At 34.4% G+C, this 27232-nt stretch overlaps 1 protein-coding gene across 7 annotated transcripts in view; it reads left to right on the top strand.

Annotated features, from left to right (window-relative positions):
* Positions 1-27232, top strand: part of MYCBP2 (MYC binding protein 2) — a 263283-nt gene that overhangs the window by 71921 nt on the left and 164130 nt on the right. For 5 of the 7 annotated variants that reach the window (XR_010658547.1, XM_065902281.1, XM_065902279.1 and 2 more), the window contains exons 13-18: positions 757-921; positions 3931-4089; positions 12043-12247; positions 16466-16611; positions 16866-16967; positions 24490-24597. Coding sequence is in view for 6 of the 7 variants with exons in the window: in XM_065902281.1 (XP_065758353.1) it covers positions 757-921; positions 3931-4089; positions 12043-12247; positions 16466-16611; positions 16866-16967; positions 24490-24597 (885 nt within the window). In the remaining variant the exon portion in view is untranslated. The remainder of the gene's footprint in view (positions 1-756; positions 922-3930; positions 4090-12042; positions 12248-16465; positions 16612-16865; positions 16968-24489; positions 24598-27232) is intronic. The other 2 variants (XM_065902278.1, XM_065902280.1) reach the window with 2 other exon arrangements.

Genomic DNA, 27232 nt, shown 5'->3' with positions numbered 1-27232 from the left:
TGATTCTTCTTTGCTTGACCACCAGATGACTTAGACGCTGTATATATGTATATAGTTCATGGTCCAAGAAAAAATATAGTGGTATTTTAATCCTAGAATTGTACCCAGCATAGCAATATGTTTTTATTCAGAAAAGCATGCAAGAACTGGGATTGACTGAGGGAACAGAAGATTGGTATTTCCCATCTTTTGCTCATTTCAGGGATTTAGTTTTTGAGAGCAGAGGCTGCCTAAATAATCTACATTTAAAAATATTTGCTCTCCCTCCATATGCACATTTCCCTTCCTTTCAGTCTCTGACTAGGAGTAAATACTTAATATGTGTTGAATGAATGAGAAGCTGGTTTTAAATACTTTCCAGGATCTCACAGAGGAATACATGTGAGATAGAGTTTGATAAAAAGGGATTTAAAATAGATACAGATGACAGTGGAATGGTATTGATAATGTAAGCAGTTAATCTAGAGACTGGGCTCCCTAGAAGTTTGGTAGAAAATTGCTGTTTCTCTTTTGAAATTTCAGTGTACTACAAAGAAGAGGATCTGATAACAGTAGCCTGATAAATATTTAACAAGATGAGGCTTTCAGATTGACTCATTTAATTGACATGTTGGGAAGCTCAGGCCTTTGTGAAAATAAATAAATCAAGTGTATGATAAATGCAAATGATAGGTTTTTTCCCTTGGGCTTTATATACAAATCATTATTTTTATTTGTAAATAGATCCCTTAAATTAAATATCTTTTTTTTTTTAAGCTAAGAGCAGGCGGCAATCAAAACCTTACAAGCCTAAGAAGATAATTAAGATGGAAGGAAAGATTGTGGTGTATACAGCCTGCAATAATGGAAGTAGTTCTGTTATTTCTAAAGATGGAGAGCTATATATGTTTGGAAAAGATGCCATTTACTCTGATAGTTCAAGTAAGTTAAACACTGTTTCATTTTTATGCACAGAAAGTCCTATGCCACACATTATATATTGGAAAGATGTGTCTCGAAAAGTAATATTTGTAACATGTTTTCTCTACATTTCTTTCCAAATACAATGTTTTGTTCTTCCTTCCTGTCTTATTACTGGGAACACTGTCAATAGTTCCCTGCAGAGCTAATCATGGGGATTGCCTCCTGCAGCTCTACCTTACCTGTTACTTTCTCTGAAAAGGTTTTCCTAGACTCCGTGAGATGCCCATGTGACATGTTCCTGGTGGTACTCTGGGGACATGATTTTCATGTCTTAGCAGATTTATAATTGATGGATTATTTATCTCCCCCTGTTGTTAGGAAATTAGAGAAAGCCTGAAAGTGAACATGTTAGTCACTCAGTTGTGTCCGACTCTTTTGTGATCCCGTGGACTGTGGCCCACCAGGCTCCTCTGTCCATGGGATTCTCCAGGCACAAATACTGGAGTGGGTTGCCATGCCCTCCTCTGGGGAATCTTCCTGACCCAGGGATCAAACCCATGTCTCCAACATTGCAGGTGGATTCTTCATCACTGAACCACCAGGGAAGCCCTGTGAGAAGGGCTGTCTCTCTCTTAATTACTGTTTATCCCCAGTGCAGTGTCTGGCACATTGTAGTCTCAAGAATTACTTAAATGGCTAACTGATAACTTCAGGTAATGAATATGAGGGACAAAACTAGCCAAAGAATTTTACATTTATAAACTGTTATCTCGAAAACTTGTCACACTTGGCTGCTAGATTTTCTTTCTGGCATTTAGAAATGAGTGTAATGATTATAGCAACCCACCTGGAAAGGTTTTATATGAATTGAATATGTAAAGCCTATACATTTTTTTATAATAAGGAAATCAGGACTAATGAAGTTTCTGATTGTCTCATGCTGAGGAAATGACATGTATTGAACATTTAAAACAGCCCATTATCAGGCTGAAAACTGTGCTCAGGTGATTTATGTGAGTTTAATGTGGGAATATTTAGTCTCAATTGTCCTCAGCTGTCAGAGTGACTCAAACTGTGGGGGTGGGCTCATGTACATTTTAATAATAATATTCGGTAAAATTCAGTTCAGTTCAGTCACTCATTCGTGTCCGACTGTTTGTGACCCCATGGACTGCAGCACACCAGGCCTCCCTGTCCATCACCAACTCCCGGAACCTACTTGAACTCAACGTCTGTTGAGTTGGTGATGCCATCCAACCATCTCATTCTCCCGCCTTCAATCTTTCCCAGCATCAGGGTCTTTTCAAATGAGTCAATTCTTCGCATTAGGTGACCAAAGTATTGGAGTTTCAGCTTCAGCATCAGTCCTTCCAATGGATATTCAGTACTGATTTCCTTCAGGATGGACTGGTTGGATCTCCTTGCAGTCCAAGGGACTCTCAAGAGTCTTCTCCAACACCACAGCTCAAAAGCATCAATTCTTCGGCGCTCAGCTTTCTTTATAGTCCAACTTTCACATCCATACATGATTACTGGTAAAACCATAGCTTTGATTAGAAAGACCTTTGTTGGCAAAGTAGTGTCTCTGCTTTTTAACATGCTGTCTAGGTTGGTCATAACTTTTCTTCGAAGGAGCAAGCGTCTTTTAATTTCATGGCTGCTTGCTAAAATCCTCTTGGGTAAGGCTGATGGAAACTTCTGCATTTATTCAGCAAATATTTATTGAGAACTAACAATACATTAGGCATTAGTGGACCAGACAGATGTGTCCCTTTCTTTTTGAGGCTCGGAGAGACAGATGGATGTGGTAAAGAACTTAAATAGTAGAGATCTAATGGTTATGGATATAGACTCAGATACTGGCATGACCACTTTTTATTTGGCTAACTAGCATAAATTATGTAACTTTTCAGAGCTTTCCTTTTCATTTTTCTTCTACCTGTAAAAGGCAGCCAGTGATAATACCTGCATCATATGGTTCTTACAAAGTAATAGGAGGTAATTGTTATGAAATGCCTGCAGCAGAGCCTGCCACATGTGAGGGCTCAAGACATGTCAGCTAGTACTGTGAATAATAGTAATAAATACTATTTCTATTTATACACATGTCTTTTTCAAGTATGCTAAAAACTAAAAATGGGAGTTTTTGCAGTATGCTTCGTTAAAAGACCTAAGTTAGTGAAAGGGAAGGTCACCCTTAGGAAGTGGTATCTGAGCTTCATAGTATAGAGTAGCTTTTCCAAAGTGTGATATGAGAATTGTTTTATTTGTAATTTAAGTAAAACAAATATTTCAGCTTTACAATGTTTTTATTTTAGTATATATTAGAAATACTCCACAATCTTTGAATTTTTACTGTTAATGCTACTGGATAAGGTTAAAATGCTTTAGTCAAATTTAAAATTGATGTGAAAATATTAAGATAATATGGGTGGCACTTGGATATGGCAAGTAGAATGATTATAATATGTGAATAAGTGAAACTTAGGAGCTAACTGTCTGTTGGGTTGTGGAAGAATGCATTGTAGATTATAAAGGATTGAAAAAATAAGTGCTTTGGAAAATCTCGCAGGTTTCTGTAGAAACAGTGTTATTTCAGAATACTCTGGTGCCGTGTTTTACTCTGTTTTGCTGAGAAGGGTCAAAGCAAATAAAGTATGTGGTTCAAAAACTCCTTTGTGCTCGGGTCAGGAAGGTTTGAAATCTAGTAACCCTCTTAAGCATTGTTGGAGGTGCTGCCACTGAGAGCAAGCATTCAGGAGAAGCAGGCCAGAGCTAATGCCAGAGTGAAGGTTTGTCCCAAGTCTGGATGAGAACATTTTAAGATTTTGAAACTTCATTACAGAACTGTAAAATTAACTTACAGATACGCTGCCCATCTTTTGGACACTATTTCCCATCTTGGGGTTATTTTATCCCAGAAATGAAAAGTTCGGCGTTGCCGTGGTCATTTTATATTACTGATGATCTACTAGGCTCAGAAAGGCTTTTTGGTTAGTTCTTACCAAATTTGTTTCTTTCCTCTAGGTTTGGTAACAGATTTGAAGGGCCATTTTGTAACTCAGGTAGCTATGGGCAAAGCTCATACGTGTGTCTTAATGAAGAATGGAGAAGTTTGGACATTCGGTGTGAATAATAAAGGACAGTGTGGACGAGACACTGGTGCCATGAGCCAAGGTGGGAAAGGTAGGTGTTTAGTGTGTGGGTATAAAATTTTGTGTTGTCTTTTCAGCAGTTTTCCAGAACACTATGGTAAAGAATCTTACTCTTTGCAACTAAAGTGGCTTTTGATTTTATACTTATAAATTACGAAAGCTACTAAATTTCTTTCTTTATTTGACAGTCTGTCACTCACTGGAATAATCAGTATACTTTAGACTTCTGATTTCTGAGCAAATGAGCTTATTTTACTTGTATGGTTTCCTTATTTTTATAACAAATGTAATACTTCTTTGATTTAGCATTTTTAGTAACTGAATTATCCCAGAAAAGTGCATTATTGAAGCTCTTTGTTATTAAGTCCTTTTATACCCCATGTTTCAATTATAACAATTTTTGGCAGCAGTCTATCTGCAAATATTATCTTTCTGTTTAACAGCAGGTACTACCTCTGATTTAATCAGTTCTTGACAACTAAGAATTCTTCACAACTAAGAATACCTGTAGGAATAGTTGATCCTTTACCAAGAGTGAAATTGTAGGTGCTCCTTATATAGTGTATCCTTTGCCCCCAAACTCAGGCTGTTGAAGGGGAATGAGAGGAGTTAGTCCTTTGCTGTGCTCATTGTACATTTCTTGTCTGATTTTTGTCTGTTGGTTATATAGTTGTGTCTGCCTCATTCTTACTCTCAGTTTTCACTTCTGGCTACTATCAGTGTTGCCCTATAGTCTTCAGTACAGTTTCTGGTTTTCTCTTCATAATTTTGTGTGGATGGAAAGTAGGGAATAGAGACATATTATTAGAATTAAGCACTGAGCTGTGTTTAAAACATGAATGGGTTTGAGGGTTAATATTTGTATAAATTAACAAAAACAAGTTTAATTCATTTGGAACCTTCTTGATGTCAGACTCATCTGGATTTCAGGAGCCCTGTTAATTTTTTTCCTTACCTTGTTTATGGGCTCCCCTGGTGACTCAGATGGTAAAGAATCTGCCTGCAATGCAGGAGACCCATGTTCAGTCCCTGAGTCGGGAAGATCTTAAATGTGTATTTAAAATACTTTAATTTTTAAAAGAGCAAGTCTGCTAGAGCATATTGATATTAAAGAAGAGGGAAGAACAAAACACAGAAATTAGTTATTCCTAAATGGATTTTCCCCCTCTTCTTTCTGAACTAGTGAACCCTAAATTTAGATAACAACGATTAGGTGTAAAGGAGAGAAGCAGCTTAGTTTTCTATATGTTGTATAAATGTCAATTCAAGTTTTATTTTATAAAGAGTTCTGAGCTAACCAAAACTGTTTCTAGATTTTTCTGAAACTCTTTCATGAAATTTTGGAATATGTTTATACCTATGTTCTGAATTTAAATTTTGTAATAACCAAAATGAAATTGTTATGTTGTTCTTGTTTTTTACTTAATATAAGTTAAATCCACTCTGTTAGTAAGTAATACATAAGAAAGCAAACTGGTAGGGTAAGATCAATAATGAATACAGGTTGCAAAGAAATAAAGGATTAAGAAAAAAAAGACAGGAAAAGTATAGAAAATAATATTGCAGTATAAAAATTGTATATCTACTGCATTTTATCATTTTTCAGTAAAAAATATAGATGAGATTATAGTTCAGACTCAGGTGTCCCACATTCCCCTTCTAAGACTTAATACTCCATCTCTGCCCAGTATTAATCATGATCATAACCTTGGTTAATATCCTTTCAGTCATGTTCCTATATTTTTACTTGTTCTTATATATTTTATATATTGCATGCTCATATTTTATGCATAGAAAGAACTTTATAATGTGAATCTGTTTATGTTTTTTTTTTATCTCATGATTGTGTTTGAAATATAGCCACACTGGTACATACAGATCTAGATGACTCATCTTAATGAGTTGATGACTCAACTCATGTTAATGGCTGTGTAATAAACCATACCACTAACATATCTCACTTAATCCATTCTCCTGCTGATAGATAGTTTATTTCTAATTTTTCACTATTTTAAATAATTTTAAAGCCTCCTTTTATTCATGTTTCATGGGAAAAATGTGGAAGACTCTTCTCTGTGTAACTTCTGTGTTGTACATTTCAGCTTCAGTGCTAGATTTTTCTTGAGAGAGGTTGTACCACTGTATACTCTTATAAGTAAAGTCTCATTTTCCTTATCACTCTAATAGTATCAACAGGGTGGTTTTGTTCTTTTGATGGCTATGACAAGGTTTTTCATTGTAATTTTTTTTATATTGACGTATAACATACATGAAGAAAAATTTACATAGAATAAGTACACATCGTGAATTGTCACAGAATGAACACATTCATGTAATCAGCACCAAGATTAGGAAATATTACCAGTACCCCAGGAAGCCCGCCTTCATGTGCCTCTCCAGTTACTGTCTACCTCTCTACCTAACAATGTCATTTACTTTTGTGTATATATTTGTATACACTATATAAGTGGAATCACATAGTATGAGCTCATTTGTGTGTATTTCTTTTCATGCATCTTCATGAGATTCTTCCATGTTGTTACCAGCTAGTTATAGATTGTTCATGCTCACTGTTGTATAGTGTAACATTGCATGACTGTACTACAGTTTTAAGATCTTTTCTAGTATTATGGACATTGAGATAGTTTATAGTTTGAGTCATGTTAGTGTTGCTGTGAGCATTCTAGTGCATTTTGGTGAAAATATGAGTCCCTCTGTTTTTGATATTTAACTAGGATTATAATTGCTGACTTTCTCTTGTAATTTACATTCCCTTGATATTAATAACAAGTTAGATTCTCTTCAAGCTTTTCTTATTTGCCTGTCTTTTTCTTTATTGATTTGTAGGAATATTTTGTATATTTAGTGTATGCGTTGGAAATGTCTTTAACCAACCTGTGGCTTATCGTCTACATTTTTTTATGGTTTCATTTGTTGTATTTAATTTTTAAATATTGATGACAAGTTCTTCATTCTTTTTCTTTATATACTTTTGCTTTATATAGTCAGATCAGAATCTTTGTCTACCATAAGAATTAGAATCAGTTTTTTTACTTGTCACTGTGATTGAGATTGCTTTAAATTTAAGAGATTGATTTGATCATGATGGTTATAGTACTGCTGGGATGATTAAATAAGGAATATACATGTAGAGTCAGGTAAATGCTCAACGTATTTTAGTTATTGTTGTTAAAAGTATGGCACATGACTTCTTAAGGATTGCTTTATTTTAACTCTTGATGTAGTTATTCAGTACAATTAAATAAGGAATATACATGTAGAGTTGGGTAAATGCTCACCATATTTCAGTTATTGTTGTTAAAAGTATGGCACATGACTTCTTAAGGATTGCTATGTTCTAACTCTTGACATAGTTATTCAGTCTTGGTCATCTAATTTCTCAACCTGTCCATACCTTAGAAGTGGCAAAAATTAAAAATAAAGATTACATATCCTATGAGTTCATTTTTTGATTAGACAGACCTGTACCACCTCTAAGTGTAAGTGATCAGAGAATAAGGTGGACTGAGAATAAGAGATGAAGTAAATAAGATACAAACTTGTGTTTGAGGATCTAGGTCTGCTTGGAAGGACAAACATAAAAGATAATTATTTGATTCCCACAGATTTGCTCTTTCATTTTATGGTCTTTTAGCACTTTATGTTCTTCATAATTCTGTCATAGTTGTATATTTATACTTTTCAATATGGTTATTTGATTAATGTCTATTTTTCTTACCAGCTTTCAAGCTTTATAATTGTTGCTTATTATCCTAGTTCTCCATGTCTAGAGCGGAGATTTGAAAACCATAATCTGATGCCTTCTCAGTGGCTTGTTTCTATATGGCCCTTCAAACTAAGGATGTATATTATATTTATAAAAGGTTATTTTTTAAAACTATGAGCCATGCCGTGTAGAGCCACCTCAGACAGACAGGTCATGGTGGAGAGTTCTGACAAAATGAGCTCCACTGGAGAAGGCAATGGCAAACCACTTCATTATTCTTGCCTTGAGAACCCCATGAACAGGATGAAAAGGCAAAAAAGATAAGACACTGAAATATGAACTCCTCAGGTCATAGGTGCCTAATATGCTACTGGAGAAGAGTGGAGACATAACTCTAGAAAGAATGACGAGATGGAACCAAAGCAAAAACAATGCCGAGTTGTGGATATGATTGGTGATGGAAGTAAAGTCTGATGCTGTAAAAAACAGTAATGCAGGGGATCCTGGAATGTTAGGTCCATGAATCAAGGTACAGTGGAGTGGTCAGACAGGAGATGGTAAGAGTGAACGTTGACATTTTAGAAATCAGTGAACTAAAATGGACTAGAACAGGCGAATTTAATTAAGATGACTATTATATCTACTACTGTGTGCAAGAATCCCTTAGAAGAAATGCAGTAGCCCTCGTAGTCAACAGAAGAGTCCGAAATGCAGTACTTGGATGCAATCTCAAAAACGAAAGAATGATCTCTGTTCATTTCCAAGGCAAACCATTTAGTATCACAGTAATTCAAGTCTGTGCCCTAAACAGTAATGCCGAAGAAACTGAAGTTGAACAGTTCTATGAAGACCTATAAGACCTTCTAGAAATATTAGCAAAAAAATAGGTCCTTTTCATCATAGGGGACTGGAATGCAGAAGTAGGAAGTCAAGAGATAACTGGAATAACAGGCAAGTTTGCCCTTGGAGTACAGAATGAAGCAGGGCAAAGGCTAACAGTTTTGCCAAGAGAAAGCACTGGTCATAGCAAATACCCTCTTCCAACAACACAAGAGAAGACTCTACACATGGACATCACCAGATGGTCAATACCAAAATCAGATTGATTATACTGTTTGCAGCCAAAGATGGAGAAGCTCTGTACAGTCAGCAAAAACAAAATTGGGAGCTGTCTGTGACTAAGATCATGAACTCCTTGCAAAATTCAAGCTTAAACTGAAGAAAGTAGGGAAAACCGTTGGACCATTCAGGTATGACCTAAATCAAACCCCTTATGATTATACAGTGAAAGTGACAAATAGATTCATGGGATTAAATCTGACAGACAGAGTGCCTGATGAACTATGGACAGAGGTTCTTGACATTGTATAGGAGGTGGTGATCAAAACCATCCCCAAGAAAAAGAAATGCAAAAAGGCAAAATGGTTGTTTGAGGAGGCCTTACAAATAGCGGAGAAAAGAAGAGAAGGAAAAGGCAAAGGAGAAAAGGAAAGATATACCCATCTGAATGCAGAGTTCCAGAGAATAGCAAGGAGAGATGAGAAAGCCTTCCTCAGTGATCATTGCAAAGAAATAGAGGAAAACAATAGAATGGAAAGACTAGAGATCTCTTCAAGAACACTAGAGATACCAAGGGAACATTTCATGCAAAGATGGGCTCAATAAAGGACAGAAATGGTGTGAACCTAATAGAAGCAGAAGATATTAAGAAGAGGTGGCAAGAATGCACAGAGGAACTATACAAAAAAGATCATCATGACCTAGACAGCCACTATGATGTGATCACCTGCCTAAAGCCAGATATCCTGGAATGCGAAGTCAAGTGGGCCTTAGAAAACATCACTATGAACAAAGCTAGTGGAGGTGATGGAATTCCAGCTGAGCTACTTCAAATCCTAAAAGGTGATGCTGTGAAAGTGCTGCACTCAATATGCTAGTAAATTTGGAAAACTCAGCAGTGGCCACAGGACTAGAAAAGGTCAGTTTCATTCCAGTCCCAAAGAAAGGCAATGCCAAAGAATGCTCAAACTACCACACAATGGCACTAATCTCACACACTAGCAAAGTAATGCTCAAAATTCTCCAAGCCAGGCTTCAACTGTACGTGAACCAAAAACTTCAGAGATTCAAGCTGAATTTAGAAAAGGCAGAGGAACCAGAGATCAAATTGCCAACTTCCATTGGATCATAGAAAAAGCAAGGAATTCTAGAAAAACATCTACTTCTGCTTTATTGACTATGCCAAAGCCTTTGACTTTGTGGATCACAAGAAACTGTGGAAAATTCTGAAAGAGATGTGAATACAAGACCACCTGACCTGCCTCCTGAGAAATCTATATGCAGGTCAAGAAGCAACAGTTAGAACTGGACATGGAACAGCAGACTGTTTCCAAATTGGGAAAGGGGTACGTCACCCTGCTTGTTTAACTTATATGCAGAGTGTGCTGGGAACGATGACTCACAAGCTGGGATCAAGATTGCTGGGAGAAATATCAGTAACCTCAAATATGCAGATAACAGCACCCTTATGGCAGAAAATGAAGAGGAATTAAAGAGCATCTTGATGAAGGTGAATGAGGAGAGTGAAAAAGTTGGTTAAAGCTCAGTGTTCAAAAAACTAAGATCATGACATCTGGTGCCATCACTTCAGGGCAAATAGATGTGGGGAACAATGGAACCAGTGACAGGCTTTATTTTCTTGGGCTTTAAAATCACTGCAGATGATGACTGCATTCATGAAATGAAAAGATGCTTGCTCCTTGGAAGAAAAGCTATGACGAACCTAGACAGCATACTAAAAAGCAGAGATATTACTTTGCTGACAAAGTCCATCTAGTCAAGGCTATGGTTTTTCCAGCAGGGATGTATGGATGTGAGAGTTGGACTATAAAGAAAGCTGAGTGCTGAAGAATTGATGCTTTTGAACTGTGGTGTTGGAGAAGATTTGAGAGTCCCTTGGATTGCAAGGAGATCCTACCAGTCCATCCTAAAGGAAATCAGTCCTGAATATTCATTGGAAGGACTGATGCTGAAGCTGAAGCATCAATACTTTGGCCACTTGATGCGAAGAACTGACTCATTTGAAAAGACCCTGATGCTGGGAAAGATTGAAGGTGGGAGGAGAAGGGGACAACAGAGGATGAGATGGTTGGATGGCATCACCAACTTGATGGACATGAGTTTGAGTAAGCTCCAGAAGTTGGTTTTGGACATGGAAGACTGGTGTGCTATAGTCCATGGGGTTGCAAAGAGTTGGAAAAGACTGAGCGACTTTACTGAACTGATTTTTTTAGAAGAGTGACATAGACTTATGTAGCCCCCAAAGTCTAAATTATTTACAACCTAGCCCTTTACAAAAAGTTAGTTGATTCTGCCATAAAGAAATGTCTGGGGGCATAGTTGGTGTTTAATTAAAAAAATAGTTGAATGAATTCTAACACAAGCTTTAAATGAGATATTTACAGGTTTTGAAGAGATAATGACTTACCGGAAAAAATTGTTAAGTGTTTTCATAGGAAATGACCTTGGAGCCGAGTTGAAGGAGTTTCTCTCCAGATGAGATAGGAAGAGGCATCTGATAAATGAAATAAAGAGATACAGGTAGAGCAAAGAAGAGCAAAGGCCCTGAACCCGTGAAAGGGCACAGGATGTTCAGAAAGCAGAGGGAATTTGAATTCAGGTGGAATGTAATTTGCATAGAGGAAATGAGCTTGGAGAAAGTTGGGGGCCGTTTTGTGACTGACTGTATCTTGCTAAGCAGTTTTGTTCCTTTGAAGACCTTGGAAAGGCATTAGAGGTTTGTAGTTTGTGAAGTCATAGGGTCAAATATATATTCTAAGAAGCTAATTTCTAGCAATGAGAGGATATTGATTGACTCTAGCAATGAGTGTAGGAGGTCTTGGCTTAGAATGTGGTTAGGACACTTTCTTTGGTCTGTTGAATGAAAGTATTGGTGGTGAGGATGGACAGGAGGGACTAAAATCAGAAAAAATTTAGAATTAATGAGTGACAGATAATTACAACTAAGAAATACTCCTGCCATCATTGCCTCTTTTTGCAGAAAGGGAATGAAGAGAGTGTTTATTGGTGGTTCCTAAATTAAATGTTATTTTTGTTGCTCTTATATTTTATCATACCTTTGTATATTCACTTGGGTTAGTTTGTGTTACATATTTTTTTTTAATGGGGAAGTCAACTTACCAGTTTCTTAGACATGGGAATAATTAGATGAAAATGATGAACTGATCTTTTGACTAGGGTTTGGAGTTGAAAATATGGCAACAGCAATGGATGAGGACCTGGAAGAGGAGCTGGACGAGAAGGACGAGAAGTCCATGATGTGCCCCCCGGGCATGCACAAGTGGAAGCTGGAGCAGTGCATGGTGTGCACCGTGTGCGGAGACTGCACGGGCTACGGGGCCAGCTGCGTCAGCAGCGGGCGTCCGGACAGAGTCCCCGGAGGGTAAGAGCGCGTGAGGCTCGAGAGAGGGTAACAGGGGAAAATACGCCAGAGCCTTTTCCAAGGTTGTGCTAGAGTGTATTCCGTTGTGTTGTTTCTTACAAAGCGTATTGGCATACACCTACAATTCTACTTATTTTCTATTATAATAATTTCTAAGTCATTCTTATTTTATTTAAGGTGCTTCTCTTTCATTTAATTTGTTTAAACCTCTATTATTTTTCCCCCTCAAGTCCTCAGTTCATTTTATTACTTAAATTTTTATTTCACAAAAAAATTTACATAGGTTTTTATATATTGATGAATCTGTTTCTGTGGAGTGTATCCCCAGGACTATTATTGCTTGTATAAAAAGTATTGGTTTTTGTTTTGTTTTTGATGGTCGTTTTTGTTTTGTTTTAATTAATTAACTTATTTTAATTGGAAGCTAATTACAATATTGTAGTGGTTTTTGCCATACATGGACATGAATCAGCCATGGGTGTACGTGTGACCCACCATCCGGAGGCCCGCTCCCACCTTCCTCCCCACCCCATCCCTCTGGGTTGCACCAGAGCACCAGCTTTGAGTGCCTGCTCCATTCCTCGAACTTGCGCTGGTTATCTGTTTTACATATGACAATATACACGTTTCAATGCTTTCCTCTCTTATGGTCCCAACCGTTGCCTTCTCCCACAGAGTCCAAAGTCTGTTCTTTACATCTGTGTCTCTTTTGCTGTCTTGCATACACGGTTGTTGTTACCGTCTTTCTAAATTCCATATATATGCATTAATATACTGTATTGGTGTTTCTCTTTCTGACTTCCTTCACTCTGTATAATAGGCTCCAGTTTCATCTACCTCATTAGAACTGACTCAGATGCATTCTTTTTTATAGCTGAGTAATATTCCATTGTGTATATGTACCACAACTTCCTTATTCATTCATCTGCCAGTGGACATCTAGGTGGCTTCCATGTCCTAGCTATTGTAAACAGTGCTGCAATGAACATTTGGGTTCATGTGTCTCTTTCAGTTCTGATTACCTTGCTGGTTATTTCTTTAAAAAGGTGAATGGTTTCTGTTTTCACTAATAGCAGAAGAAGGCACACTTTTGAAGTACTGCCATAGTGGCTCATATAATTCTTTAATGTTGTCAGCTCAGTGGATGTGAAGTGATATCACATCATTATTTTCACTTATATTTTCATGACTCATATTTTTCCTGGCTTTTTAAATATAACCTTCTGTGAGTTTTTCCTTTAAAATCTTTGCCTGTGTTAACAATTGGAAGGTGTTCTCTGAATAATCTTAGTATTAACCATTTTCTGTTTTCTCTGCAAATAGTGTTTCCCAATTTACTGATGATTATTTAGCTAAATTAGCCTATATTCTATCATTCAGAAGCACTTAACATTTTTTATAAGCAAATATTTATGTCTTTGAAATTTTTGAATTTTCTATCTAGACTAGAAAGGTGTCTCAATTTCTAGTTGATTATATGATACCTTAAATATTCTTCTAAAACCTGTTTTATTTCCTTAGATTTTAATGTCAGTAGAAATGGTTTTGATGTGGGCTAGATATCCAACTTTATTTTCTTACAGATTATGTAGTCAATTATACAGTCATTACATTTGAATTGGCTACCAGATTTATCATTTATTATATTCCCTTATATATCACAACCTATTTTCTCAGACTTCCAATGTTTATCGATCCAGTCTTATGCTAATATTATGTAGTTTATATTTTGTATAGTAAGGTTAGCTCCTCTCAGTGTCTTTTTTATCATTTGGGGGACTATTCTTAGATAATCAATTAAAATATAACTTTAATTGACGTTATCACTGACTCAATGGACATGAGTTTGTCTAAACTCCGGGAGTTGGTGATGGACAGGGAGACCTGGCGCTGCGGTCCGCGGGGTTGCAGAGTCGGACATGACTGAGCGACTGAACTGAACTGATTAGTTTTAGAATTGATTTTTATGGTATTAAATAATTCCATTCAGTAACATGATGTGTTTTTCTACTTATTCAGATTTTGTTTATTTTAATTGGAGTATAGTTGGTTTATAACATTTTGTGAGTTTCATTTGTACAGCAGAGTGAATCTGTTACACACATATGCACTCCTTTGGTTCTCTTTTCATATAGGCTTTTACAGTATTGAGTAGAGTTCCCTATACAGTAGGTCCTTATTCGTTAGTTATGTTTTATATGTAGTAGTATGTATGTGTCAATCCCAATCTTCTAATTTATCCCTCTTCTCCTTACCCCCCAATAAGTTTATTTTCTGTATCTATAATTCTGTTTCTGTTTTGTAGATAAGTTAATTTGTAGTCTTTTTTTAATATTCCACATAAAATTGGTATCATATGTTTATCTTTCTCTGACTTAAACTATAATTTAAAAACAGGTCATAAATTTCTTTAATGCATGGATCTGTGCCTAAGACTTCTTTATGGCCAAATATCTATTAATTTGTGTTGAATATGAGTTTTTTTAATGTGAATTATCAAAGATCATTATGAATACTCAATTAGTGTCATGTAGTTTTCTTTTTAATTGACATACTATTCCAACTTTAGAAGTTCTAGGAACTGTCACTTCTAAAGTTGCGTCATGCTTGTTAATAGTTATCCTTTTTATTCTTGTTGGGTCTCCCCCCTCCCCTGCCCCTGATTCTGTTGTTTTATCATTTTAAAGTTATTATGTGGATTTGTCAGAATCAGAATGCAGTTTTCCCCTAAAATGTTGGATAGAATTTTGAGTTGTTGTTTATAGCTAATACAGTGGGCTATCCTTTGGGAGATGAAATTAATTATCATACATCTTTGTATTATGATAGATCTTATCTTTCTAAGATCAGATTATTTATGATAATTAGCCATTTTTGTGAAGTAGGGGGAATCTTTTGAAGAAAAACTCAAGAGTGAGACTAGCCGCTTCTTGGTCTCTGGCTTCCTTATTTGACACCTTGTTAGTACTTAGGTGCTTCTTCCCAAATAGTGTCTGGATTTCCTATATTTCTGGGTTTATAACTTGGCCTAACATGTATTCTTGCCTGGAGAATCCCATGGTCGGAGGAGCCTGTTAGGCTATAGTCCACGGGGTCGCACAGAGTCGGACACGACTGAGCAACTTCACTTCTTCTTCTTAACATAGTTAATTAGATCATGTGTGTATAATAGGCTGTTTTTTTTAGGCTGTTGGAATATTACGATTTTTTAAGAATAAATTTTCTTTGCATTTTTAGCCTGTGTTAAAAAATATTTTGACTTTCTTTGTTAAAGGATGATATTTCTTCTAGAAAATTTATGTTTGGGTCTGTTTACTCTATTTAAACCCCTAACTTGTTTATTTTAAAATTTAATTTGGATAAAAGAAAGATTCTGTGTTGTTTTTTTTTTTAATTGGGATTGAAATTTAGCTTTTTGGATTTCTCCCAAGCTATATTTCCATTTAAAATTAAGTGTTCCCAATCTCTGAACTTAAGCAGTTGATAAATATCATAAATTAATTTCTGAATTCTTTGGCCCTTCTTGAAGTTAATTCTTATTCTTTATATACTTTTTCCCAGAGATATACTGTCAGTTTCCAATAGTTTTTTATAGATTTAAATGGACAGTATCTAACCACATACAGTAATTTCTTTATTAGTGAAGTGGAAATAAATACGTGAATAATGTCAACCTAGGAATAAACATGCAGAAAACTGCTATTACAGATGACTTCAAATATTACAAAATATGTGTAATGTTTGTGAAAGGAGAGAATGGGAGATGATGGCATGTAAAGGAGAGGAAGGGGTAAGGAGACAGAATGCATGAAGCTGGCAGGCTGAGCTCACTCCCTGAAGGCTGCCCACACCTCCTGTAACTTGTCTGGGAGATAGCAATGTTGTTTATTTGCTCTCTGTTTAGTACTAAAGCTGCTGGTGCCTCACTATGAAAACTTCTAAAAGACTGTTAATAGAAGCTTTGAAGACAGCAGAATTCATATGTATTTTCTGTAGAAATATATTCATTATGCCTATTAGATGTTTTTAGTATCGATTCATATCTTTTAATTATTCATCTATTCATACCTTTTCTTTAAAATTGACAAATTCTGGTCTTCTGAAGGGGTGATTGCATTGCAGACTCATTTAAGCTAATCTTAAAAATGCAGAAAAGATGTTATGGAGTTTTAAGGAAAGATAAGGACTCCAGCTAATAATTAATTTATTTGTTTTTAGGATCTGTGGTTGTGGTTCTGGAGAATCTGGCTGTGCTGTATGTGGATGTTGCAAGGCTTGTGCAAGAGAATTGGATGGTCAAGAGGCAAGACAAAGAGGAATTCTTGACGCAGTGAAAGAGATGATACCTTTAGATCTTCTGTTAGGTAGTAATTCTGATAGTTTAAATGATTCCTTGTAGACATGTTAAAAAACTAAGGTAATAGTTGATTATGCGATACTGCTTGTTAGGTAACTGACAATTTGTCATTGATTAAGGGATGAGTTGCTTTTTTGCTAAAATTCTTGCAGTAAAAATCATTTGTGTTTTAGGCAATGTTTTTGTTAGCTTATTCTCTTGAATTTCATTTAGTTCTGTCATATCTATTATGAAACTAATTGATTGATCGTCATCACCCAGCTGTCCCAGTGCCTGGGGTTAACATTGAAGAACACCTTCAGTTACGCCAAGAAGAAAAACGGCAGCGTGTAATCAGGAGACACAGATTAGATGAAGGAAGAGGTAAGATGTAGCTGCAGAGAAAATATGTATGAAAATCCATTTTCTTACACTGAGACCACTAGAAGTTTATAAAATAGGCTGATTTGGTAAGAAATTAAAATTAGTAGCATTCTAGTAACTTATGAAAGTGATGTGAAACTATTTCGGGTTTTACAGTTGTGCTAGTACATACATTTATTTAAGTAGTAGTGTGTCTGTGGCATAAGTCAGCCACGTTAAGAATTGTGCCATATGACAGGCATCAAAAACTATTATCAATGGCAACCAAAAAAAAACAAATTCTAGGAACTCTCCTTCACTCATATTTAGATGCATCTACTTAACTATGAATGCCAAATTAGTATTTTAAGTTCTGCTTTCTTACTCATTTACAATCATCATTTGGACATGGTCTTACCACTCTTCCTTCCAGTTTAGTATGTAATTATGCTTTTATGTATCTTTCTGGAAAAAAGCTTATTCTCGTTATGTACAAGAAGGGTAAGTTAGAGGGTCTGCAGGTTTTAACTGCAAAGATAGATATATTATTTATTTTTTCCCTGTTGTTCTTGACCATTTCTCAGCCTGAAAAATACGTTTAACAGTGCTTATAAATACTTTAGTATATATCCAACAAGCAGAGATAAGATATAAGTATTACTGAAGTTTTTGTTGTCCAATAGATTCTTTTGTTTGCAGAATTAAGACATATTGTTATGAAGGTCTGTGATTTTATTTCTCTGCTAGGTAAAATCTTAATTAGAAATATTTAGTGATATTGTATATTTTAATATTTATTAGAATGGCATGCTATTTGATACAGGAGATAAAACCTTTTACTCATTGAACCATCATTACAGACTTTTTAGGCTTTCCATTTTTATAATATAAAAGGGGGTAAGTATAAAATGTGTAGCACACATAGTAAATTCTTTTTAATGAAAACTCAGGTCATAAAACGTCTGCTTGGAACTTGAAAATTGTTCTTTACAGTGTCTAATAAGCAATGTTGAGGAATTGATACAGTGAATATTGTTGTTAGTTTGGCTTTGTTTACATAAAGTCATTGCCTTTAAATGATATTTTAATGAGACTAATGTAAATATATCCTGTTATTTACATTATATAAATGTATGGGAAAATTGCATATTAAATGTTTTGTAGAGAATGCAGTAAAATTTAAGTTCGATGCATGGTAATTAAGTAATAATTCCTTTTATATTGATAGTGTGATTTACTCAAGGTTAAGTATCCTGATGGATTTATCACCTCTTGTTTTCTTTTTTTGGAGATGTTAGGTTGAATCATACAAAATCAGCTACAAAACCCCCACTTGCCTATGTTTCAACCTAAGTATAGCAAATCCTTATGATGACATTTAATTACTTGCCTAATGTGTATCTTAGTAATTTTTTACCTTCCTCTGTCAAAATATATTCTCTTGGTACAGTATATTTCTGTATATCAGAAGCAATAAAAGAATATTGATTATGCACTGGTTATTCAACAAAACTTTGTGATTGCAGAATATCCTTTTGCATATATTTTAAAATGTATCACGGACCTTTAAAACATATACTCTAACCCTTTCAGGTTTAAAAAACTCCTTTATTAAATATTTATGGAAATTAGATTATTCTGTCTGTTTCAACAAGCTTTCCAGGTGATTCTGAGGGTGCCGGAGTATGAGAACCGCTACTCTAGGGTGGTAATGTTCAAAATTTGTTCCATGGACCTTCACCCTCAGAATCACCTGGGCCTCATGCTTTCTGCCTGCCTGAGGGTCTTCAATACAGATCTGAGTCACATATACAGCATTCTAGAATTTCTGTTTGGCACATTGCTAGTGAGGATTGTTAGTCTTGTTTTGTCCTCGTGAGGAACAGGAACGTCAAATAAATTTTTAGTGTTCCAACAGTCACACATGTATAGTTGTCAGCAGCCCGCATCACCGCACCCTGCACCCCCAACCTCGACTTCTACTTGATGCTTTTTAGATAACTAAAAGCAGTCTCTTGGTAATTAGGCTTGTTAGTAGTTGGCTTTACCTGTGTTTAAATTTTAGGCTTTTGGGATTAGATTAAGTTAAATTATCTTACTTGATTTATCTGTCTCATCCTGTTTACCAGGTTTTTGTTAGCTGTTTTGAAGTTGATCAAAATTTTTGGACCTAGCTCTAGTATTAAAGCCTTACTCATTAACCTCAGGCCTGTTGATGTGGTTTAGCTGCTATTTATGACACAAACTCTTCTGTTGCTATTGAAACACTCAAGAGCAGTGTGGTTACTACTTTTTGATAAAGTTGGAACTTTGTCTTTGTTTTTATGCTATTATTCTTCCAGGTAATACTTTTCTTCCATATATATTCTTAGGTACTGATAGTATTCATTTACAGATTTTATTCCAGTGGTGTTTGTGATAATTTTGAGTTTGTGTTTTAGATGAGACAGAACAGAGTTGATTGATATATAAGTCTCTGAGACTGGCTTAACAAGTAGAGTGCTTGTTCAGTTTGATTTTTAGCAGCTCTTAAGTCATCAGGTCTCCTGGGTGATTATATCAGTGCTTTTATCTTTATATTCCTTCTCAGCACTCTGTTGGAAGGAAAGCTGTGCTCAAATAATGCTGTCTACCTTTCCTTCTCCACCCCCCCCCCCCCCCCGCCAAATGTAAAATCAAAGTCTCATAATTGTGAACTGTTGGTAAACATGTTACGTCCTTTGCCTGGGACAGTCCCATTTTATGCCTCCCGTTTGCCTGGGACAGTCCTGTTTTATGCATACAGTCTGGACATGTTACTTACAGTGCCATCTTTTGCTCTCAGTAGAGAGTCTCATTTGAGACGTTTTATAATTAGCCTAGCTATATTGCATGGTGGTTGAGAGTATAGGTTCTGAAGTTAGACTTTGGTTCATATCCTGGCTTCTTAACTTTTACTTGGAGTATAACCACTCTGAATCTCAGTTTCCTTACCTTTAAAATGAGGATTCATGTCAATGTATGGAAAAAACCACTACAATATTGTAAAGTAATTAGCCTCCAACTAATAAAAATAAATGAAAAAAAAAACAAAAAAATAAAATGAGGATTGCAACTGTACTTACTTAAGTCAGGACAAGGATTAAGTGACATGCATGAAAATACCTGACATATTTACTCAGCCCTAGGTAAACATTTGCTGGTGGTAATGACTGTGATGATGAGGGTGCTAGTGATGGTGGTGGGCTGTTTAATAAACTTCTGTTCTCTTTGGATTTGATTCTTTTCCTGCTCTGGCTTCTACTTGGTTGCTTTCCTTGCAACTTGGGATGCTCATCACAGAAATTTTGATTATTATTAACAAAACCCACTACATCTTCTATAAAATAAAGTGATTCCATTTTGATAAGGAAAAAATCAGTTTCCCATGCTTACAAATTAGAATGTAAAAATAAATGTGTTATAGTCTCTCCAGTTTCAAGGGGGTTGAGAAGTCATTGCTATTGACTTTTAAGCCTCAAAAGCCATTGTTTTCTTGATCTGACCTATTGAATCCAGTATCAGCTGATCTAATACTATGCACATTAAAGTCCCGTTTTAAATCAAAATATTATATGACACACCTAGAAAACATGAGTAAGAAAAAACATCAATGTAAATTTTCATCCAAAGATAACTGCCTTAGAATTTTGGTATACTTCTTGAAGTTTTTTTTTGTTTAGATATTTTATATCATTTCATACTGTGATGTATATTGGTATGCTGTTTTTTCCCCTTAATAATTGCAACATAAATTTTTCTGTGCCTTATTGCAATACCATATTAAAGTATTATAGGAATTTAGGTTAAAGGTTTTCTAAAAACATATCCTTTAAATGAATTATTACTTTATTTCTTGGTCATCTTCTAGTCAGGTTTTATACATTTCCAGTTATAATCACTGACTGAATTTTAGTTTATATATTTGCTTAATGTTATGGTATACACATTTTTAAAATTTTCTAGCAGTTTTTTTCCTTGCTTTCCCATTCTCTTTTATGGAGCAAATGAGGTTTAGCCTACCAGGTATATCTCTGTATCCTACTCCTTTGAAATAGAGTCATGTGCAGATATCAACACTTATGTAAAAGTTTAGGCAGTTTACTTACAGAAGTGATACTGTATTAAATATACAGTTTGCAGCATCTTCTCCCCACTTTACAATACAGCATGAACATGTACTATATCAGTGAGTATGGACCTGCCACATTCTGTTTAATAGCTGCATAACATTTCATAGTCTGTCTATACCACAGATTATTCAACTATTATTTTATTGATGGTCATCAAGATTATTTTCAGCTTTTTGTGGATTTTGCTATAATAAATATTCTTTAACTTGTAGCCATATGTAGTGGAATTTTTATTTATATAGTAGAGCTTACCAGTGATAGAATATGTGGACCAGAGAGTGTACCTGTTTTAAATTTTAACATGTATTTCAAATAATTTTTTAAGTATTATGGGAATTTATCTTCTCAAGACTAATATATGAGTGGTGTTTTCCTCTAGCACCGCCTGCCTTATATTATTTTTAATTTTTGTAAAATGTTGATGAATGATGTTTTGTCATTGCTAATTTAAATAGCACAGAAGCATTTTTTTCTTCATAAATTTTGTTTTAATGGCTTACTATTTTTCCTCTGAGAGAAGATGCCATAGTTTTTTATTAACTCTTCTTCTTTTTGGATTGTTTTAAATATTTTCTTATAATTACAAGTTATTAACATTTTTGAGCTGAAATCTTTAAAAAAAAATTTAAGTTTTCCTGAGGACAGTTTTCTGGATATGTAATTACTGGCCCAAAAGATAATAATAATCTTAGGTTCTTAAATGGGTTACCTGTAACTTTCTGAAGGGAACTCCTTACTTCCCCACCTTCAAGATTTGCTACCTGCCCCTCCAGTATGCTCAATTTTCTCTCAGCATACTGGAATAATTTCTTCTTGAGTTTTGTGTAAACTCTTTATCAGTCATTAGACTGTAAGCTTCCTGAGTCAGAGATGGTGTCATCATATTTGTCCAAGTGTTCCTAGGACCTGTGCCTGAAGTTGACAATATTTCATGGACTTCTCATCACTCTCTGCAGTGAGGCTTAATAGTATCAAAAGACATTAATTATCTCTTTTGTATATTCGTCTCCAAACTCGTTTTCTACTACTCTCTGCCTGATAACCTTATACTCTATCCATTTTAGCTGTTTTTTTTAATGACCATATAGTAATGTTGTTTATGTCTTCCTCCTTTTATAAATCCTATTCCTTTTACCTGGAATGCCCTCTTTTCTCTTCTTTCTGTCTTGGCAAACCTTTTCTCATTCTTTGAAACTTCTTTAGTTCACCAAGTTGATTTGATTACTTTTCATCCTTCAAGATACAGTGTGTACAGATTTCCTTTATAACATTTATCAGAACGTATTGCAATTTTTTGTTTCCATTCTGTCTTTCCTGGTGGACTGAATTTGAATGAAATCTGTGTCTTTGTCATTATATCTGTGATACCCAGCATCTATGACACTGAAGATAATAAAAAATCTTTGATGAATAAATGAGTGACTTGATTACGTAAGAAAAATTATCTTAGTCCATGGGATACAGAGTACTTTAGAACCTGGTAGCCTGATAGTATAAATGGTAACTTGAGTTTGCCTGATTACTTTTTATGTGTGATTGCTTGTAGGCCTTCTGTGTTTATGTACAGAAAGGTCTCTAAAAAGTTTGAATTTATGAGAAGCTAAAGAACTATGAATATTATGGGTATAATGTTTTTCTGAAAGAAATAATATCTCAGGCAGACCATAGGAATTAGAAAATTGTAATATAGCTTAATATTATTGTTATTTTAATATTTGCAATTCTTTGGTGTAGTTAGAAAGTGTCTCATATACTTTTTAGAGTGATTTATATTATCTGCTTTAGTAAATCAATTGGAAAGTAGGGCAAATGGATAAGAACATGTTCATATTTGAAATGTGTCTCATTTTGTTACATTTTAAAGGTGAAGCTTAGTTTACATAATCTTAGTTTGAAAATGATTGACACTGTGTTACTGGAAAATAATATTTAACTCTTCTGTTGACATTAAATTAGCATATTTCTATCTATAGTAATCATAAGATATATTATTCTTGGTGTTTCATAGAATTGATGCTGCTTATGTTTTTACCTGTATCTAGAGACATATTTAAAAATATTTTTCTATCCATTTTTAATGTTTAATGCAGGGTATTTTGGTATTTAACATGACATTTTTCAAAGTTTATTACAGAGCAATAGTTTAAGTTTGTCCCATTGTTAGAAAAATTAGTTATAGCTAAAGATCTATAGAGAATAACAAAGAAATTTAATTTAAATTTTCAGTGTGTTTATATTGTGAATTTCCCTTTCAAATACTGGTAACTCCTTAACTGTCAAATTTACTATTTTGAAATTTGTAAGCGTTTTTGATACTGCTAAAAGTCAAGGAAGCTGTAGTTCTATTCTATAAGAAAATAACTAATGCTTTAAGGTATAAAGCTTTATTTTCAAGCTAAGCAGTAATGGGGAAAACAGTTTTTGAATTTTATTGAAATTAATTTGATTATAAATTTTTTCTTATATATTATATAAGTAGAAATGACTGTAATCTTTGTCAGTACATAGTTATGTGTAGTGTTATGTACATAGAGGGGCTTCAGAAAGAAATTATGAGAGAATGGTTAATGTTTCAAAAATGTAACTGGGTTTAGATTCCCTTCTTTATCATCAGTGTGAAATTGAGCTATCCTTGTGTCTGATTTTGTGTATGTGGTTACAGAAATCATATATAAAGTTAGATTTATGTTTTTAGAAAATAAAATACAGCTTACAAAATACTATCATTATAAAGCAGTGATTTTGCATATATATATACACACATGTATGCATGTGTGTATGTATGTATATGTATTATATATGTGATATAAATGTGTATGTATATAAATATGTGTATCTCAGATCATAAGAATTTTTTGTTTTGTTTTTGACAACCTGTTTTCTTTGACAAAATGTAGTTAAATTAATAACCTCTTGGTTTTATATCAAGATTAACATGGGTATTAAATCTTGAAGACCTTGTTAAACTTTAATCATTAATTTAAGAGTGTGTTGGTTTTTTGTATTTTAAAAGGAAATATATTTATTTTTAATGAATATATGGTTTACTAAGTGTGAATATATGTGATGTTAAAAGATTTAGAGGAAAATTTGATATATTCTGTTTGAACTCTATGATTATCTATTTGAGACTATTAGTAACTACCTAGTAATATTATAAGTATAAAAGATTAGAATTTGTACTTCATTAACTATATTTAAGATACTAAAACTTGTGTGTGGAATAGTGAATAGGTTATGGTTGGGAGCGGGAAGTTAACGGAGGGGACTTGGGAGAAAAGTATGATGTCCCAAACTTTAATTTCCATGCTTTTTGGGTTGAATTACTTTTGTTCATTGTAGTGTTTTATTTTGTGAGCTTTTCTATGCACATACAAAATGTTTCTCCTCAGGCCCCCTTGTATTTGCTGGTCCTATTTTTATGAACCACCGAGAACAGGCTCTAGCCAGACTCAGATCCCATCCAGCACAGCTAAAGCATAAGCGGGACAAGCACAAAGGTATTTGGTCTTCTTCTCAACTAGGCGGGATGCTTTCCCAACTTCTGCCACTTATTTGAGTATTGTCTCTGGGAAAATGCACAAACCTAATTCTTCTACTTTGCTTCTATCATTGTTATATAGCCTGAGGAGAGAGAACATGCTGAAAGTATACTGTTTGTCAATGACTGTCAATCTTATTTTACTGTATTTTTTGTTAACTTTAATAAAAAGAAGACATTTTACAATGTATCTTTTTCTTTTCCATTTCTTCTCAAATTTCCTAAGGTTAAGGAAAGGTGGAAAAAATAATTACGGCTCTTTATCTTATATATTTTGTTATCTGCTCTTAGATGACTGTTATCTGGCATTTTGCAATCCTTTTTTCTTTTTTTAATGCTGTTCATTTGTTTCAGAATTAACAGAATTGCTAAATTCAGTGTATAAAGTGATAATGAGTTAACCTCTGTGATGCTTCCTTTGTTTTAATATAAAACTTTATGTATATAATACACATGATTTATTTGATACTTGAGGTTTAAAAGTGATAGATGTCAGTGAAGAGTAAACCTACTCTGGTCCTCAGAAACTGTTATAGGTCTCAACAAATCTTGAGTGACTGGAATATCTTGCTTTATAATTCTTTGAGATCTGAGTTCTAGATTAATTAAAAATATTCCTAAAGCAAGAATTTTTTAAACAAGAAATTATGGGTCAACTGAGATCAGGAAAGAATTTAATGCAGGGAACTTACAAATTTATGTATAAATTCTGCCTTGAATCCTGGCATGTGAACCGGCCACTCTTGAAGTAGTACAACTTATACTTAATGTTTTCTTACATGCCTGAAATGAACCCTGTAAAGTAGAGCAAAAGATTTTAAAAACACATATTCTGTGCAAGTTAACCTAACTAATATTTTCTCTTTTGGGGGGTAGGGCTATAGAACTGTTACAGACTAATTTTATTTTTAAACTTTCACATGCAGTATATTGTAATCAATTTTATTTTTATTTGCCTGTTTCAGTCTATCAGTTTGTCCCTCAAGGCAAAAATATAAAACAAAACAAACCCCTGTTTTTAGTTAAACCACAAATAGAGATCTATTCAAATTATATTCTGCGGGAATAAAAATTGAGATTAGTTTAAATCTAATGTGATTAACCATAGTAAAATGTGTGATTGTTTTATTTACTGGATGCTCTTAACAGTGCCATTAATATTTAAATCTAAGGAATACTATTTGTGGTATGCTATGCAAATTATTTTAGTTATTGCCAGAATTTCTGATATCATATTTTCCACTATGCCAGTATTAGAGACGCTTTTATCAGGTCTTTTTCTCACCAATTATATGAAAGTAGAGTTCTCCAGTACTTTACCTGAGGTTCACTATTTATATTTCAATAAGCAGTTTAAAACTTTTTCAGCTCCATGTTAGTATGTTATAGACAGTCATCTTTGTGTTTTTTTCCCCCAGAATTTAAAATAAATGCTAAAGAAGGCCAAGCTTACAAATTTAAAACAGACTTTTTATGATATCACACTGATTAGCTATAGAACTATTCAACTTCCATCTTGTCTGTAACGGGGTTATTTAATGAGACTGTAACAACCCCTTTGGAAGGACTGATTTTGTAGTATTATACAGTTAGGGCCATTTTTTTTTTTTTAAATCATCAGATTGTATGGTTTTATAGAATGAAATAGTTTCATTTCCTTACCACCAAAATAACTTTAAAGTATAAGTAATATTTTATCAAATGTTGTCCCATTTTATGTGGAAGGTATTAACTTACCACTCACTGTAAACCCACAGGTTTGCTTTTTGTTGCTCCCTTTGCATTTTCTGTTCCTATCATTTAATCCCCTTGCCAGAGATGCTTTTACTCTTGCTGCATATAGTCGTAGTCTTTTAATAAATTTCTTTTCCTGCATAAATTTTTTTTTCTCTTGTGTCTTACTCTATTTATCTTCCACTGAGAAAGTCACTGCATTAATTGCTGTGTTCTGCCTTACGTTTAATTATGTTGGTGGTACAAATTGTAGGATAACAATGATTTAAATCTTCTAGACTGTGACTTTTTTGTGGGAGTGTGTGGAGGGTAAGAACTCTGGATTTATTGTAAACAAGTGAGTTCTAAGATGGAAAGTTGGAGAGCTTCTGGCTGATTGGAGAAAATTCAGAGAAGGTCACAGGATCTGTCAAATTTTCAGGCAAATTTTGACCAGAGGCCAGTAGTGCATAAGACTGAATCAATACATATAACATATAGTATTTAAAGAATGTAACTGTAGATTACATTTTAAACAGTTATCTGAATTAACATTTGTTATAGCTATTCAGTGCCTTACATAGAAAAAAAAAGATTTTAGTGTACTACTCTTAGTTAGGAACATTCAAATTGTTCTAGAGGTAGTCTAGAGGTGACTGACGTGAAAATCTGAAGGCACTCTCAAAATCATCTCTGTGTTTTACACCTATTTTCTATAGAGAAATGGTATGGTGTAATGGAAATACGGCCTTTGGAATTAGGCCTCAGTTTTAATCCTGTTTTTCATTTACTACAACTGTGTGACCATTCATAAATTTCTTAACCTCCTTGGTTTCAGTTTCCTTATTTCAAAAATAGGAATAATAATTCCAAACTGAATA

Source organism: Muntiacus reevesi, chromosome 11 (assembly GCF_963930625.1).
Source record: "Muntiacus reevesi chromosome 11, mMunRee1.1, whole genome shotgun sequence".
Classification (NCBI taxonomy): Eukaryota; Metazoa; Chordata; class Mammalia; order Artiodactyla; family Cervidae; genus Muntiacus; species Muntiacus reevesi.
The sequence above is the reverse complement of the archived record's forward strand: the minus strand, read 5'-3'. Positions and strand labels throughout refer to the sequence as shown.